We start from the raw sequence: 19,399 nt of genomic DNA on the forward strand, positions 1-19,399 counted from the left end.
ACCTGATATGTTGAGTGAAATTCACAGACATTTCTGCAAGTGTTTTTTCTGATTTGTGATGCAATGAAAGACAAACAGATGTTTCTATGAAATGACATTTTATTGCAATTGAGTCAGCGAGAACTTACAAACAATACAACATCTACATTGATATCAGTTCACTCTGAAGCGGTCTTCTGCCCCCTGGTTGCACACGACACCTAGTATTGTTTGTACACAAGAAACCTGCCTGGCCTATAATTCTATGGATCAGAAGCATCTTTACCAGGTTTTAAAATGGGCACAATGAGCTTCCATGCAATAGGAATCCTCCCCATCTCCCAAACTAAATTAAACAGCTTCAACACAACTTCCAAAGATAAGTCCTTCATCCTTGCTAACATTAGCCCTTTTATACAGCACAGCACTGCTTCAAGTTACAGGGTCTCTAAGAATAAGCCCCATCAGTGGACAAACTAATTACACAGAGTTATGATCACACTTCTGATCGTCCAATAGCCATGCTTTGAAATGTTTAGTAAATGAGGTGAGATGCGGTACTTCAAGAATTGCACCTGGTATAGAATTCCAGGTGTGAGATACACAAAAGAAGAAAATAGAATGCCCAAAAGCACTTTTCCTAAAAGGTACTCTGTAATCACCTCGAAAGCCTGCTCTAGTTAATCTGCTGGAATTTTTCTTGACAAATTCTTGTAGTGGAGATGGAGCTTGGCCATGAAAAATTTTGTAGACCCAAACAGTGGCTAAGCTAACACCACCAGCTGTTAGCCACTGGTGATGTTAGCCTCACTGCTGGTCCACTGTTAACCACTGGTGGTGTTAGCCTCACCGCTAGTCCACTGTTAACCACTGGTGGTGTTAGCCTCACCACTAGTCTACTGTTATCCACTGGTGGTGTTAGCCTCACCGCTAGTCCGCTGTTAGCCACTGGTGATGTTAGCCTTGCCACCGCCGCTGGTGGTGGTGTTAGCCCAGCTAGCGATGATGAAGACTGAGGCCCAGGGTCTACCTCAACATCAACACCCAAAAGCAGAATCAGCATGAGATCACAGGCTCCCATTTATGGTCTGCTTGTGACAGACAGTTGGTCTTTACCTGGGGTTAGCCTGACATGGACATAGTCCAGTACTCTTGTAAATAGGAAGTGTTGACTCCATTTGGCTGGATACAGGGTTAGGTTGTCCTTCTTTCGTGAACATTTTAAACTCAGCAGAAGACAAAAAAGTTACAAAGACAATAGGCAAGTAAATCCTAGCTGTATGTATTTTTGGATGTGAAAGTTTTAACTCACTTTCTTAAATCAGCTTTCCAAAGTATAAGATTACATTCAACAAGGTAATTAAGAAAGTCATTGTTTAAAAAAAAAACATAAGAAACATACTTTGATTCTGTGTTAAATTGAGGGTATTATGTCAGTAATGGTCACAGCGTTGTAACTTTTCAAATAATAATGAATTAGATTACTCATTAATGGAAAACAATAATGGCATTGGTAACACCATTATTTTTAACGCCGTTCTTCCCAACACTGCTGACCTTCGACCTCTGGACACAATAGGGTGGTTGTTACTCGACTGAATGAACAACGACAAAGTGTCGTCGTCTGGTTGTCAGTCAACTCCAACACATGCATCTGTCCCCTGGGGCCCAAATCAACGTGTAACATATGTTGTTATTCATCCAGAATCAAAACATTGATGAATGATTTAGAAATTATTAGAAGGAATGTGTTGACTGTTCTGTATGTGACTGTAATGATTCAAACATTCAGTGTATTCTGTCACAGGATACAAAGTTCAAAAAGTTCAACTATTAATTATTTACACTCTGTTTGTATTTAGATTAAAGTCAAATTATCTGTGTTCTATTAGATCTCCCTTACAGGTGCGATAGAGTTTTTTCTGCTGTATAAATTCTCCCGCAGAAAGGCCAGTGTCTTCCTCCAGGCGTCTTCCTGAGCACGAGAATGAGCCACCGTATCCCCACCCCACAGAACCACAACTGTACACAAACAGGACACATTTATTCTAGTGTTATGTTAGTGTTATTCTTGTGTTACATAATTGAACAAAATGTAAGGCTGTATATCATTTGATTTGTATTTCATGATTTATAATTTGATTTACATTTTTATTGTTTTTACTTTACTTTGTTATTTCAGTTATATCGTATTTTTTATTATTTTTTTCCCTGTGTATTGTTTGTTTCAGTGGTGTTTTTGTTATGTATTTGCGTTACATAATTGAAGCATGCAAACATTTTCTTCAGGTGAACTTACGCATCTCATTTGAGCCGACTGATTTGAACCTGCTGGCTCGAGCATGTGGCAAATACGGAGGTTCAATCAGGTGACCAGTGTTTGGGTATGACAGGAGAGTTAGTAGGTGACTGTTCCCCGCCTGCTCCATCATCTCCTTTATCTGACAAACAAAGGGTTTAAGAAATGTATAAGAATATATTGTAAACCCTTTCATGCACTGTCCACTCCAGTGGACAGTTCTTCTCCAGCTGTTCTCTTGTATATTAATGGGTTTTGTTGTTTTAGTTTCATATCAGCCAACACAGTGGACACTTATGCAACATCCCATACACTGTAATTCAGATCATTACTGTAACTTTACTGTTCTTGATAAACCTGATCTGCAGTAACATCTTTAAGTGTAAATCAATTGTTATTTGTTAGACAAGAAGGGTTTTTTTTTGCATATTATCTCCATGAAGTGAGTAATTACTAGCATTAGAATATGTTAAAATGTGAGAAGACATCAGATTAGCAGCATTAATAATGTTTTTATTTCATTGTTTTCATATCACTTTCTGATATTGGGTTTTAAACACATGTTTCTTTACTTCAAAAATTAAATGCATGGATATTTTTGTAACTCCATAGAAAAAAAAAAAAAACTCGATTGCATTGTTTTTTTCATGGCTAAACACTGAAGAAAAAAATCTTGACTAAGGTTCTCATAATTCGTGCATGAAAGGGTTAAGATTCAATGACATAATAAACACATGTCAACAGTGGATGCCTTTTGTTAACAGCAGTAAATATCTGCTTTTACTGAAAATATAAATGACTAGATGATTGAAAAATGTAAAATGTAATGCTTTTCTCCTGAACACCATCTTTACACTTCGCTCTACTTAAAGGAGTGATATTTTGCTTTTTTAAATGGAAGTATGCATTTCAGAATATTTCCCTGTGGTCTACATAAACTGTAAACACTATGCTTGGGTCTGAATTCTTCATTAATTCAACTCCACAGGTCCATCTTCAACCCTATTTCTGAGTAATGACACCAGAAAGGTCGTTTTGAGCGCTGGCCCTTTAAATGCACATGAGCCATTACCTGCCCCGCCCCCTCCAGGTTGTTGGCTGTGCTGCTCTGTCCTGTTCAACCAACAACTGAACATTTTAGGTAATCAGCTTAAAGTTTGGACATATTTTCAGTATGGACTACAACCGCTGCTGCTGACGAACAACTATGGCATACTCTGAGAAATGTTCATCAGAAGTCTTGACCTTAAATGTGCAAATGTCGTGATGTACCTAGTTGTAGATGTAACAAATTAAGCAGGAATTAAAATGGGTTGTAGAAATTCACTCAGTTTTTGCCAAAATGAATATAATGATAGCTTTGCAGCACCTGGAGGGTTCAAATTCAAACTTTTTAAACTATTAGGGTCCAAATACACAAATAAACGTACCAAAGACTAATAAAAGTGGGTTTAGCAAAATACGACCCCTTTAAAGCTTAGGATAAAAGAAGACGTATCAGTAAAAAATATTAGCATATTTCAGGAGGAAATCTTCTTTATGCTATAAAATTCGCAGTTTGTTTTTAACCATCAACTGCAAACACAAAATCAGTTTTCATGCTCTTTTTTTTCAGCCTTTTCTCTGTTATTCTTTCTTTTTGGCATCCTTTTGTACTTAAGTTGAATGTTAATATTTATGCTGTTTATAATATAATAACCACTCTCCTCAAAACAGAATATTACCCCTACTGTGAACTCACATCTTGTGCAAATTCAGGGGCTGCCCAGTTCTGATCGTCCTCACCTACGATCAACAGTAGAGGACACTGCAGACGCCCAACCTGCAAAGAAACAAACAGCTTTTCAGCTTTCTACACCTGTTGCAGCTCTGAACATTCATAATGAACAAAACTGCGAGAAAAAATTAAGTAATGTCGGTGTATTCTGTCCTCAGATGTTCAGTTGAATAAGTTAAATGTAAATCATTCAAAATGTGTGATAAATAATAATTCATTTAGTGTTAAAATATATTACAGCAGTAGTTAAAAGCATAGAAATTGACTGATTACTTAAACTTATATTTTAATATGCCTTTAAGAGTCATACTATGTATTGTGGGTAAGAGATGCCTTTACAGTTGTGTTGGGAAGTCTGATTCTTTTTACTAAGTCGATTCTTTCAGTTTGTTCATCTGTTGCAAATCTATTCTGAATCGATTCATGTGATTAACCAATTTTTTTAAAAATTTGCGGACGTTGGTCGCAAACTGGCAGTGCCCAATTGCCAAGTGTACGCTTAAAGCGATGTATGACGTTTGTCAGCAATTTTTCATCAAATCTGTGATAGTGTAAGTATCACGAATCCATTAGTCTTTCCATGATTACGCACCTGAATCACTTCCCTCATTGCGAACAACTTCGAAGTTGACTCCATCACAATCCGTCCATTTGTTTACATACCAAACCTCAATCCGGACCTCAGTACATAATTCTACAAATAGCACATGGGACCTGTATAGGGCTGGGTATCACGGCCAATTTCCTTAATCGATTCCATTTCGATTCATAAGGTTCTAAATCGATTAATCACGATTCGATTTGATCATTCAATCAATTCCATTCAATATTAACTGGTTGATTCAGAATCATTTAGTGATACCTAAGGACAATTTTCAGCTGTAACCTAATTATTTGACTACCGCAGCCATGCAACACATCAATACTGGTATCAATATTGACATTAGAAAGGAAAGAAATATGACATTTCAGCAGTAAATAGCTGAATCTGCTCTTAAATAATGAACAGGGCAGAAACATTACCATGTTTGTACAGTGGCTCAGAACGGACTTCTTCGTCATCTTTATTCCATTTTATGGCTGGTTTTGGCCCCCCGGAAACATAATCAGGTTAGGCCCTTACTACAAGAAAGTCACTGGAAACAATCTGTTGGAACTGGGGGGGGATTATTGGTCAGAGCGGAGTCGATAGCGATCTGTGATTGTCGCTTTACTGTTCCTCTAACTCCACAGTCACTGATAGTATCACCTATGGCTGAGTGTGGATCCAAGTTAATATTCCTAGAATGAAAGATAACAATATCTTATTAACGTAGCGCTGGAGTTGCTAGATCAGCTGCAATAGAAATGAATGTGTTCTGACAGCGTTACACTATCAGCCCCTCCATAACCCCAAAGTAGGTCCATATTTTGTCTGCTATTTTTTTTACAACTGGAGTCATATCAAAGGCTCTGGCCCTGTCCTACACCCACAAGATAGAGTTGACCATGCTTCCATGTCGGCGGTACTCGGGTCAGGTATTCACGGTCCTGCTCTGAAAAATCAATCTCATCCACTATTACTGGATTACGCAAAATTAAAGACCAATTTTTTTTACCCAGCCCTAGACCTGTATGTGGAAGACGTTTCCATAAAGCTGTGAGACAATGAAAGTGAGCTCCCCTCACATTATTATTGTTGACTATCTGGTGCCCCCCACGGATAAGAACCACTGGTGCACGCCAAAGTTTTTGCATGGACATGGACAGACAGACAGACAGATGGATGGACGAACGACTGATGACGATACCCTGTGGCCAGTGTGTCCCAGGGTAAAAATGCTAACGAAAACCCATGATTTTTAGTATGTGCTGTTAATATACTGGTTGTATGAAACACACAGTGAAAACAGTACACACTGGTTCTGTTTGAATATTCTAGTTAAGTACCTTTTATCACCATTGTTTATCCAAGTGAGTTATTGTAATTCCTTCAATGTTGCATTGGGGTTATTACTGATTAAATTACTGGTTCTTGTACCATTATTTCATCTTGTTTTCTCAGCTGTATTGAAAGAAGGACCTTTACCTCAGTAAATAAGAGATAAAGTGAAGGTTGATGAATGGTCAAACTGCCATCACTGCTACTATTAGAAAAGTCAAATGATCTACAATTTTTGATTAATTCTATTGATAAAAGGGATTCCCCTGCCATTTAAGGTGAAGGCATGTTTTGAGGTCTCAAAGGAGAAAAATAAAGGTCTAGACACAGGAATGGTTAGACTCACATCCAGTTTCATTCCAGGGTCGGTGGGGATGGGCAGCAGCAAATCACGGTAGATTGCTTGTTTCTCCTCAGTGAAACGCGCCTTTTCTGAATTCCTGAAACAGAAGACATAGTTGTACAGTAGGAGATAGTAATTGGTGAAACATTTCTGTCAAATCAACTGTGGTGTCCACAGAGATAATGCCAGCATTTTCTAACATTTTTACTTTCGTTATTGATAGCAAATCAACTTACGAGTGAAACATCTTGAAAATGTCTTCAACTGATCCGTTAACTGGTTGGACGTGACTCCCACTGGTACACACTGCACAGCTGAGCTGGAGGATTAAACACAAAAACACACTCTTGAATATTTAAATATGAACATAAAGTTACCTACAAGAAAAATCACTGAATACATGTAATAGATTACTAGGTTTTTTGTTTTGTTTTTTTTCTTCTTAACTTGTCTTCTCCAGCATCCTAACAGCAGAATGGTAGTCTGGTTGCCTTTTGGGGCTGAACAAATTTGCTTTGCCAAGGGAAACTTCATAAAGTATATGAAGCTCCCCTTGATATTCTACTGTCTTTATTATGAGTTTTGTTGAATCACATTTTGATGCCGGACCTTACATGGGGGGGGCAAGAAGGTGGTGAAGATTACTTAATAGATTACTAGGTTAATTGGTGAATCTAAATTGCCCATAGGTGTGAATGTCATCTTGACTGGTTGTTTGTCTGTATATGTCACCCCTGTGATGAACTGGTGACATGTCCAGGGTGAACCCCACCCTCACCCAGAGGTAGCTGGGATGGGCTCCAGCACCCCTGTGACCCTCTTGAGGATAAAGTGGTTCAGAAGATGAATGAATATGTAATAAATCATGTCCATACATTCCAAATAGGGAATGATCTGTGTGAAAATAGTTTGAAAAAATTAACCATTTCCTTTGTTTTTGACAAAGTAATGTTGCTGTGGTGTTAAAAAAAAAAAAAGGAACCAGTAAATAAAATTTGTAATCTGTATTTCTGAAGCATATTCTCCTCACCTTCATGACTTCGGAGTAAATGGCCATCTTCAGGGTTATACTGGTACTGTAAGAAAGACCCATCATGGCGATCCTGCAGCCGCTGACCTTTGGATGCTGCTGCAGGAATTTGTAGGCTGTCTACAAGAAGAAGACAATCAGTTTTAAAGAGGATAGAGCATTGTTGATGCTTCTAAATGTCTACAAACTGACTGAGATGAATAGCTTGTACTCTGGTTTGGGATTAGTGGACTAATGATTGATGAGCTTAAAGGTGCCCTGTCACACAAAACCGTTTTTACTTACATTTTTACCTCCGCCAAGGAGGTTATGTTTTTGCCAGGGTTTGTTTGTTTGTTTGTTTGTTTGTTTGTCTGTCTGTCTGTCCATTAGTGTGCAACATAACTCAAAAAGTTATGGACAGATTTTGATGAAATTTTCAGGGTTTGTTGGAAATGGGATAAGGAAGAAATGATTAAATTTTGGTGGTGATCGGGGGTGGGGGGCCCACGGGGGGGCCCATTTCCAACAAACCCTGAAAATTTCATCAAAATCTGTCCATAACTTTTTGAGTTATGTTGCACACTAACGGACAGACAAACAGACAGACAGACAAACAAACAAACAAACAAACCCTGGCAAAAACATAACCTCCTTGGCGTGGGGGGCGCCCACAGGGGGGGCCACTGATCAGCCTTGGCGGAGGTCTGCGCTCTCCGAGTGCTTCTAGTTAAAAACATGTTCGATCCATAGGTGTTTGTGTTATGTAGTGAATTTGAAAATCAATCACTACCTCCTTTGCCTGCTATTGCCACTGAAAAGAAATAAGCCGAGAAATCAGGCCAGTTATTAAAGCTGGTCAGTGTGACGTGTTAATGCCTGAGCTCATTAATATTCATGAGCTCACCCGGGTAAGACCACGCCCACAAATATAGTCCAGCTCAGTGACAGTTTTTGTATACAGCATATATATTAATGGGGCCCAGCATTCCCGGGAGCCCATAGAGCAGTGGAGGGGGGGTCCAGTGGATACAGGTTAGAAGTTGCAAAAATTCTGTGTAAGGTTTGCTGTAAAAGAGAGGGATGGAAGGAGTCGGACGTTCAAAGCATGTTAAGTTTCACTTTCAATTTCCAAAAGTTCCTCTACTTCTTGCCCAGGGTAAAAGATGCTGAAAAGCCACGCTCTCATTGGCTAGCTGTTAGCCAATCAGAGTCAAGCGCAAATTGAGCTGAGTCTTCCAGCAGGCTTTCTATACCGCGTTAGAATGGCTTGAAACTTGGTAACCAAGGCATTTTTTCCACAAAAAATGTTAGAGTCTATGGTAGAACTTCAGACATTACCACAAAAGTAATTAAATTTGTGTGGCCAGGAACCTTGAAGCTTTCTGATAATGAGCAGTTTGTTTTTAGTTCCCTTTTCTGGCTTTGGCTGCAGCAGCTGTCATGCTTTAAGCGCATATGATTTTTTTAAAGCTTCAATGGGTCATATTTAGTGACATCTAGTGGTGAAATTGCAGATTGTAACCTATGAATAAGTCCTCACCTCCACCAGGAGGTACTGTGATCACTTTGCTTTGTGTGTTATGGTTAGGAGGTCTTGGAGGTCTGTGCTCTCCAAGTTCTTTTCTTGTCTGGTAATGTCCAACTGAGCCTTCACAGAAGTCCATACATTTTCTACAGTACAGTGTCTGGGTGAATGTGTGCTTTTATGTGCTTCTGTTCATAATGGTACTGTGTAAAAGTTTATCTGAGGTTTATATAACGATCAGATTTCATCAGATTTGGTTACACAATGTGTGATGAAATCATTCTCTCTAGAAACACAGCAGAATAAACACAATAAATATCATGAATATAGCACCTGCCACCTACTTTTAGTGCTTTACTGTATCAAAGTGGCCATGTCTGTGAAGGTGAATGAACCTCAGGTCAACTGTTTATACTTTTACTGACATAACACACACATAACACACACATAAACACAGAGTCTGTTTCCATTACTTTGGACTGGAGTGACATGAATATCTTTGAGACTTGCAATAAAATAAACCACAAAATACTTAAAAGCTAACCCTTATTGTTATCTTAATGGAACTCAAACAGTCAAACATGTCTTCCAAGGTTAATATTTTACATAATGAGGACCACACGAGCCAAGTCACTCAAACTGAATTACATCCCCATTATGACTTATTGGTTTACACATGCAGTTACATGGAGGTCAGTGTCTGCAGTCAGTGTTTTAACTTATCTAACAAAACCATGTTAATGCCAGAATGTGATTGTGAAATTACATCAAATGTTAACAACTCTAGTGCAGAAATACTGTATAAGTAGCAATTACTTTCAATAGTTTCCAAAGTGATTCATTTATTAATCCCTAATGCTTAGTAGAATAACTCTAATAACCTCAAAGTAGTCGTCTTTCACCATCTTCCCGGTTTTCAAGGTGATTTTAGGCGTCAGGTAGTCGAGGGCTAGGGAGGCGAAACCATGAGAGGCCAGCAGTGCTGAACGATACTCCACCAGCTGACCTGCACCCCCCCAAAGGTCCAGGACTCCAGGGAAAGGTCCAGGTCCTGAAAGTCACATAAAAGTTACATAGTGAAGCCTTCAGTCCTGGTGTTCTCCAGCTGTTCTCTTTTATCATACAACCATGGGACGACTTCTACCGCTGTTACTTTTTTCAGTCCACAGTCTCTCCACCACTTTCCAAAACTAAAATGCTTCAACAGCTACAGGATAAAAGGTCATGGGGATTCACTACATGTCATTTAAATATGAAGTATGAGTTTCATGTGTCTAGTCAGGGTCTCCATACCATAGAGCAGTGTTTCCCAACCTTTTTTGAGCCATGGCACATATTTACTTTAGAAAAATCACAAGGCACACCACCAAACAAAAATGTCACAAAAAGTGTATTTACTGAAATATTATACAAATCTAGTCTCACTGTACTTACTCGGTGTGAAACCTGGACCTGTTTAGTTGAACACAAAGCTCATATTCTTGCAGGAATTAAAGAAAGACACACACAAATATTCCTCAACAGCTCTGAGTCTCTCTTTTTTCAGTGTGTGTGTGGGGGGGCACATCGGGGCACATTGTCACGGAGCGTTTGGCACAAGAAAGCTGAGAGCGGTTCGTCAGTGACCCCTCAGAGGAACCCCCGGATTGAAGTCCGATGTGTAATAGTATGGGAGGCATATCCCCCCTGCCCAACCTGATACCTGGGGTTTGTGGGTTACTCGCTAATCCGCGCGTCACTAGTGTGTGTGTGTGTGTGTGTGTGTGTGTGTGTGGGGTGGGGGGGTTGGGGTGCGCGGGGCTTTATCAGCAGAACGCAGCGCATCGGGGCTGGTTCACTTTCACTTTTATTTTTGCAAAGTCAAACAGGAGACTGTTGTGGTTGAGTGGATCATTAGTGCGTACAGTCGTATGGATCTATATCACGCTGTTCTTCCAGTACCAGTCAGGTCAAATTGGATCATCTTCCACGGCACACCTGATGAGTTTTTAACGGCACACTAATGTGCCGCGGCACACTGGTTGGGAAACACTGCCATAGAGTATGAACTCAGGGCAAACAAAGCCCTGATGGTACAGACAAATCTACACATATGAAGATGTGACAAAAAAAAGAAAAAACAGTACAAGTTTTATAGCTATTGTTATCACTATTTCTTTCCTTTTCGTAATATTTCTTATTTTGGAGTCAGTCTTTTACATGTTGCTTGCCATGGCAGCTCCTTGTAGTAGACACTAATGCTGGATCTGGCAACCCCTAGTCTGGGGTGAGGCGGAGGGGATACCACACTCTACAGTATTTTGAATGTGACTGTAGTACCAGTGTCGGCCAGAAACCTACATACGACTCCTTTAACCTGAAAAAAAAAGTCATACACTGATTTTTAACTTGAATACATTGTTGCATTTTTTTTTAAAAACTCCAGATCAAAACTTGACTTTTCAGTTTCAAATTTAATTTTTTCATGTTCAAAACTTTTGGCCCCAGAATAACTCCATACTCAATGTAATGTAATGTTATGTAACGTAATGTAATCTAATCTAACCTAATCTAATCTAACCTGCTGCACACTTTTGATACCCCTCGGCCAAATATAGTGTAATGTTCTGTTGACAGTTACTGCCATATAATTTAGATGAGATTGTCTTTGTGTAAAACTTATTACATACTGTATTTATATTTGAAAGTACTCAGATGTTAGAACTCCATGGGCTGTACTGATAGAGAAATCCATTGGATACATTTCTACATGTTCTATCTATCACTGGTTTGTGCAAAACTCCCTCTATGTAAAGTTTGGTCCTACCTGGGGGCAGGAAGAGGGTGGCAGTGAGGTCTGACTCAGTGACCGGGATCCTGCGGACCCCCGGTGCCATGTACCAGCGCTCTGCCACCACACTGGCCAGCTGCACCTGATCCACAAATACAGTCTGGTGACCCTGGTACACTGAGATGGCGACCTCCATGGGAGTTTCAACATTCATCTTCCGAAACCTGAGGGAAAGTGAGTATTGATTTGGTGACAGTAGTGGTTTACTGAAGTAACAACACTAAGAGCTGGGATACTCCACTCAAGAATTCTGCTTTGAAAACATTATTTAACTTATTGAACTGTATTAATGGTACATAATACTAGTATATAATACTAGTGGATAGTTTAATCAGCACCCGTGTTCCACATTCTATAAAATCTCCCTATGTTTGTATCATTGCTGTCAATATTTCAGAAAAAACTGCAAATCCAAAACAGTTTTGAGTGTTAATTGATCTTGAGGATCATTTTCTCAGTACAAAAAGGAATAATTCATCCTTCACTTTATCACAAATACTACAAATATTTCTGAGGATCTTCATTTCTACAGGTCTGTTGTTTTGATGAAGAGTTGTCATCTGACAAGTACCTAAAACTGTCAGACAAATGTTGCAGAGTGAAAAGTGCAACATACATACGTTTCATGTTTTCTTGACTTGTTCACTTATGTCAAATATTTCCAACCATTTTTAAATTTGGAAAAGTCTATGCTTATTACATTACCAGTAAAGTTTGTTTCATGTTTTCTCATGTTCTTATGCTTATATCCCCTTTGCTAAAATAATATTGATTTTTAACATTACTTGCAGCTATTTTACTAGAATTCAGACGTCAGATAACCACAAGAGGTGGATTCACAACGTACTAAGAATTACACATGGTGTTGTGTTGAGAGAATGTCTAGGGACAGAGAATTACAGTACCGTACAGTACATACTATGTGTTAAAAGCTTTAGAACATAGTTCTAAAAATCAGAATGAAAAATCAGAATGACTTAATTGGTGATTATAAAATTGACATTTTGACTCTCACAGAAACTTGGCTTCAGCAGGACGAGTATGTGTTGTACATATACATGTGTCAAGTACATGTTTTCTTGACTTGTGAACTTATGTCGAATATTTCCGACCATATCTGAATTTGGAAAAGTTATTATTACATTACCAGTAATGAATGAATGATTTACTTATTTTTAAAATGGGACAGTTCGTGTTAATGAACATTTACACATAAATATGAGAGTTTATAGGCATACGGCTAATTTCCATTTTGAGTCCCACTGGCTAGTAAAAAAAAAAAAATCATCTTACAAATAACACAATACCATAACTGAAGTAAGACTTACAAAAAGAAAAACAAACAACAACACATAGTGCACACAAATAGACGAAAACGGGGACCAAGGCAAACCACTAAGTAAAAACTGATTAAAGTTTGCACATGAATTATAAATGTCCCATTGTCACTGTTACACATGATTATAGTGCAAATATCCCATGTATGTATGTTTTTTTTGTCAGTTCTGGATATTTCAGTTAAGGGAATATTAACTCAAACTTTGCAGGTTATTTTAATTCTAGATGCCAGTGGACAGAAAACAGAAAAGACGATAAGAAGAGGTCTGGTCGACTATATTAACTTTCTGCAGTGTCAACCCCCTTTACCTTACATACAGAACCTTTGAGTACTGTATTTGAACAAAAGTATTAGATCCCATCCCTCTAGTCCTACCTGAGCCATGATTTGCTGCCTGGAACTGGTCTGAGGCTCCACAGTAACCCCATTGGTTCCACACCAGAATAAGTCCCACCCACACTGTGATCCTGAGAAACTGTAAAACAACAACAGAACATTTATGGATTTGTGGGAGTGAAACATGTTCCTGTACATTTCAGATCTGCAGTGGGACTTAATTCACACCATTTACTGTTCCAGTGGCATCTGCAGTGTAGTGACCAAATGCCTCCCAGCTGTGTCCGTCTTCACTGTGGTGGAGGGAGTGGATGGTCATCTGGAAACCAGGTGGGGCGTTCTGCACCAGGACAATGAACTTCTCATCCACTAGTGCTCTGGAGGGCTGCACCGACAGCTTCACACAGTGCTTCTTATCCATCCTCAACTGAAAAGAACAAACCTATGATGGTCTGGCATCTCCAAACTTGGACAATTAAACTATAAGTGACAAGTTTTATGGAGGCATAGATCAGACAAATGCACAAAGGTGAACAGTTCTTTTCCTGTTTGGATGAGTTTATTGGACTTGTGTTAGGTCAGAATGTTAAGGCTGCTGCATTTCTAAAGCTGCAGGGGAAAAAAAACAGAGCCTGTACTGAAGTATCACTGTCCTATGAGTGCTGTGCATCTAAAAATACTTTACATGAACTCAGAAAAACAGGAGGAAAGAGGAGGAGGAGTTTTCTTCACGTTTCACTTCAGTCATCTTAGTGACTAATTCTCCACAAACTGAACAACTGCTCCCAAACACAACACACCCCGTCCCTCGCACATATTGTAGCTTATTTTGGCATCGATCCAGCTGATGTCATCATGTCTATGCGTGTGCTGATGTCAGCATATCAATCGCCTCTATATTTGTGTCAAGTTTGAAGTAAACTAAAACAAAACAGATCTTTTTATAGACATTTGAAATTTTGCCCATTATAAGTAAATGTGAAAAAAATTCATAACAAATTGAAACTTTGATCTACTTTTCCCAAAATGTGATGACATGTATTGTGGGTCACTGGCAATCTTGCAGTCTCTATTTCATTATTCACCAGCAGCAGAGCAAAAATTTCCATAACAGGTAATAAACTTCAAATCTAATGGCCACAGATCTACCTAAGGACAACATGTTATGCAGTGAGAAAGAGGACTGTTTCCCAGGAAAAAATATCATTTTACCAAAATGCAGACCGTGGATGATGGCATCTGCTACCTTCTTATAAAATAGGACCAGTGGCCCTGTATCTAACTGTCATGTTCTGTACTATCAAGAATCAATAACAACTTGAATTTCTGAGGTTGTCAGGTTCTGGCACTATGTTAGAGTCCTGTGGTGTTTATGCAGCAGGTCAATTTCCCAATAGAAGTGGATGGTACTTTCACTGGACGAGAACTCAATACATTACATTAAAGTCCATATATGACTTCCTATCAGTGCTCTATCAGGGGCAGAGTGAAAAGTACAACAATCTGTCAAAGTCCAGTACTGACGGCCGTCTGATGTGGTGAATCAGAAAATAATCTATTTTAAACTGAAAATCAATTAACTACTAGTTTTTCTTTTGTTTCTGAAAAGAAAATCCAGTTACCAAAAGAGACACTGACAAGAATAGGAAAGAAAAAAAATAAAAAATTAGCATTCATATCTAGACTCTCGTCACTTTGAAATGCAATGGTTTCTTAGAATACTTCAATCCTGTGACAGCAGCATAAACCCCCACTGGGCAGAATACTGCAGGAGCAAGAGACAGACTGTTATTCTATTCTAGTTTTAAAGGCTACTTATTATTACAATTTATTAGATAGATTTTTTCATTTTTTAGAGAGAGAGAGAGAGAGAAAGAGAGAGAGAGAAAGAGAGAGAGAGAGCGCCGTTTCATATGATGAATCTGTGTGAAACTATGACTGAAAATATCAGCTGAGCACATACACATGCTTCTCAGACTACATAGACAAATAGTCTGAAAACATAAAGAAACAGAAGCAATCGGCAGCAAAGGAGATCAGTGGTGCAAAAACTTTGTAACGCAATACTTCTGCGTAGAATTCAGCACAGACCTACATTAGTAATAATTTACAAAAATACACAGTCTGCATAGAATTTCCATCCTAAATACTCATGCCATGTCGATATAGCCTTGATCTAAATTTTACTTCAGAGTCCAAAAATCATCGCATTTTTGGGATTTGAGTTGGTTAACTTACGGAGAAGAACCACGGTGAAGTGAGCCTGATGTTCGATATTTGACGGATATCCACCCTGTGCACAGGCAGTAGTAGTAGTAGTAGTAGTAGTAGTAGTAGTAGTAGTAGTAGTAGTAGTAGTAGTAGTCTGCTCAGGCTGATCCTGGTTCAGTGCACAGATGACTTTACACTCGGTGTTCGGCAGCCGCCCAGCCTTTATAGGGCCAGGAGTTTCGAGCTAAATATCGATAGTATCGATACTAAAGTGAGTATCAGTGTCAGATCGATTCTAGCGTGACGAGATCCATATTTCTGTCGCTGTTTGTCTTCTATACGTCCAGCAAATGACGCACATTTCCTCACAGAGTTCATGTGAGAACAGCTTCTGTCCAACTGTGTGCAAACAGCACCCTCTCTCTCTCTCTCTCTCTCTCTCTCTCTCTCTCTCTCTGGAGCAGAAACTCAGAGCACTGACTGACAGGCTTACACTACTGACTAGGGCTGCACGATTTTGGCAAAAAAAAAAAAAAATCCCGATTTTTTCCCTCTTTTTTTTGATTGATTGATTTTGATTTCGATTTTTGGGTAAAACTACAAAAGACAACAGAAGTCAGCATGTCGTTTTCGTGAGCAGCCCACAATGCAAGGCACTGCTCTGACCTCAAATCTGTGATGGTATCACGTGATGAACCCCCAGAAGTTTATTTTTTCTTAATTAAATCTTTATTGAATGAAATAGAGTATACAAACAATGTATGCAACAAGAAAATAACATAAGTTTGCCAGGGGGAATACACTATAGTACAATGTCCAAATCAGAGCAAATACTTATGTTTTTTATAGCCTTTTTGTTTCCAGATTTATCTAACAGCTTTAAATAAAGTTCAACATCTTTCAAAAAATAAATAATATTTGTTTTTGTGTTACAGAACTTACAGTTGTGAATGACAAATTTAGCAAGTAAGAGGACTAAATTAATTATTTAAAGTTTTTATATATATATATATATATATGTGTGTGTGTGTGTGTGTGTGTGTGTGTGTGTGTGTGTGTGTGTGTGTGTGTGTTGTTGTTGTTGTTGTTGTTGTTGTTTTTTTCCTGGGTATCTGGGCCCACAGAAGTGATACCAATGTAAGTCAGTGACAGGCATCAGTCGTGCGTGTGTGCGTGGACCAGGTTAATATAAGTGATCCACATGCGGTTCTGTTTAAACTGAGGGGTCCGTGCGTGGAATAGACTGACCCAGGACACGCTGGAGGGATTCTATCCTGGAGCTGGTGGATGTGTGTGGGCACAGGGCTGTGTGGGCTCCTCTGCTGAGGCTGATGACCCCGAGACCCGGACCCGGATCGGAAGAAGACAGTACGGTACGGATCCGGGACAACGGAAGATGAGTGATCCGCATGCAGTTCTATTTCAGTTGCGGGATCCGTGCGTGAAGCCACGGCTTACATTGCTATAAGTACTGCGGGTTCATGAACACATTTAAAGTCCGGCCATTGCACGGAGTTCTGTGACAGACCGCTGTCACTGATAGGAGGAGGAGCCTACGGGAGCCCGCAAGCGCACGGCCCGCAGGCACGAGAGACATGAAATCGATTTTTTAAAAATCGTCCCAATTAAAAAATCCGATTTCGATTTAAAATCGATTAGTCGTGCAGCCCTACTACTGACTTTATTATTCACAAATGTCTGTGTGCAATAGGAGGTATTTTTGGTTGTGTTGTTTATATTATTATATTTATTATTACATGGTTGCTTTTGTTTACTTATTTTGCACAATGCTGTCCATCACTGTCCATATGCATCACTGTCTAAAGGCACCATATTTATATATCTAAAACCGCACCTGTCCAAATCTGTATATATTCAAATCCTTTTATATATATATATATATATATATTTATATATATGTATGTATATATATATATATTTATATATATACATATATATATACATATATATATATATATATATATATATATATATATATATATATATATATATATAAAAAACCATTCGCACTACATTCATATCAAACCGTATTTGCACTCTCCTTTTAAACACATTTTTATTCAAATTTATATGACTGTTTGTTTTACGTGTATGTGTATGTTTCTGTGTATGTTTGCTGCTGACAACACTGTGAATTTCCCCATTGTGGGATATATAAAGGAATATCTTATCTTATCTTATCTTACAACTGACCTAGTTACTTTATTTCTGACTTTACTTTTCACAAATATCTGCGTGCAATGGAAAGTATTGTATGTTTTGTTCTTGACATTGTTATATTTATATTTCTGTTACATTGTTGCTTTTTTGTTATTTTGCACTTGTAACTTTTTCTTAAAAGACTGTGTGTAGTAAAAGGTAAATTAGGGACCGAGCCAAAAGGTAAGGCCCTCTCACACAGTGAGAGGCCTTGCCTGCAAGCAAGGCCCTATTGTTTTTCGTTCGTTATGATATTATTATTATTATTCACACACCATTTTGACCTTGATTTTGACCCCCTAAACATGCTCAAAAACTCACCAAATTTGGTACACATGTCAGGCCTGGCGAAAAATTTGATAAAATGAAAAAATTAACCCCATAGGTGCCAAAATGGCCTCTCTAGCGCCACCTATGTGAAAAAAATGGTAACTGCCCTAGTGGCCAGTAGGAATGTCGCACATACGTGAAACGACTGCCAAAATTTTTGTTGGATCATGCTCTACAAATCATCCACTGACACTCATGACCTATCTCCAACAGGAAGTTTGCAATATGCCTTTCAAAATAAAATTTTCAAAACTAAGTCCGATGACACCGTTTGTCGTATTGACTTCTAAATAGCGCCAAAAGATACAGTGAAACATCCTTAATAAAACAGTTTCACAACTTTTCCATGACTGTCTTAGTTTTTTTTGTACAAGCCCGCAAAGTTGCGATGGATGGAACTCATTTTTCACTTAGGAGTTTTTCCCCACATGTGACATATCTACGTGTTCACGGGACTCAGCACAACTCTAACATCCAAAAATTTTTGAGATAGGATTTACGGTTATTGATTTATAACAATTTGTTTGTTTTCATACTTTTTCCACTTTAGACTGCCATTTGACCCCCTTAACATGCTCCAAAACTCACCAAATTTGCCATGTATGTCATGGCTGGTGAACACTTTCATACAATATCAAAATTAACCCCTTGCATGCCAAAATGGACTCTGTAGCACCACCTATGTACTAAAAAACACACAAAATCTGCCCTAGCAGCCAGTAGGAATGTCACAGAAACATGAAACAAATGCCAAAATGTTGGTCTGATTGAGCCCGACAAATCATACACTGACACTCATGAGCTAACTCCAACAGGAAGTTGGCAATCTGCCTTTGAAAGTTACTCTACGTTTCTGCAATTACTGCTTATTCATTTCAGACTTTTGAATAAAAAGTTATACCTCATTAAATTCCCACAAGTCTGCAGAATCCAAAAGTGAAAGAGTTTTTCAGATAAGACCTACGGTTATGGAATAATGGCGATTTTTTGAAGACTATGTTTACTTTCACTTTTAACAATGATAAAGTCCCTATAAAATTCTTCCTGGTGAAGATTTGTAAGTGTCTGTTTGTAGTGCAGTTGCTCATGTAGCTACCTATGGAACAACAGACTGGGGTTCAAGTCCCAGACAATCCAAATTTTTTTAATTTTTTTTTTCTTTCTCCATTTTAAAACAGGTTTTACTGCATTGTATTGTGGATATTGGAAATTTTGCACACATTCAAAAGTACACGGAGTACATTTTTTCAAAATAAAACCCCAATTACCAATAATAC

At 38.6% G+C, this 19,399-nt stretch overlaps 1 protein-coding gene and 1 long non-coding RNA gene across 2 annotated transcripts in view; one reads left to right on the forward strand and one right to left on the reverse strand.

Annotated features, from left to right (window-relative positions):
* The first annotated feature begins 1,776 nt into the window (after positions 1 to 1,776).
* Positions 1,777 to 19,399, forward strand: part of LOC115421258 (uncharacterized) — a 28,266-nt gene continuing 10,643 nt past the window's right edge. The window contains exons 1-2 of the long non-coding RNA XR_003935654.1: positions 1,777 to 1,833; positions 3,561 to 3,562. This is a non-coding gene — a long non-coding RNA (uncharacterized LOC115421258). The remainder of the gene's footprint in view (positions 1,834 to 3,560; positions 3,563 to 19,399) is intronic.
* On the reverse strand, positions 1,833 to 13,782 carry LOC115421255 (peroxisomal succinyl-coenzyme A thioesterase-like). Its single transcript, XM_030137052.1, has 10 exons — positions 13,590 to 13,782; positions 13,401 to 13,500; positions 11,663 to 11,850; positions 9,738 to 9,907; positions 7,350 to 7,469; positions 6,556 to 6,638; positions 6,323 to 6,416; positions 4,020 to 4,100; positions 2,279 to 2,420; positions 1,833 to 2,001 (listed from the first exon to the last, which is right to left on the reverse strand). Exons 1-10 carry the CDS (start codon positions 13,780 to 13,782, stop codon positions 1,868 to 1,870), a joined length of 1,305 nt encoding a protein of 434 aa, XP_029992912.1. The 3' UTR covers positions 1,833 to 1,867.

This window comes from Sphaeramia orbicularis, chromosome 6 (genome assembly GCF_902148855.1).
Source record: "Sphaeramia orbicularis chromosome 6, fSphaOr1.1, whole genome shotgun sequence".
NCBI lineage: Eukaryota > Metazoa > Chordata > Actinopteri > Kurtiformes > Apogonidae > Sphaeramia > Sphaeramia orbicularis.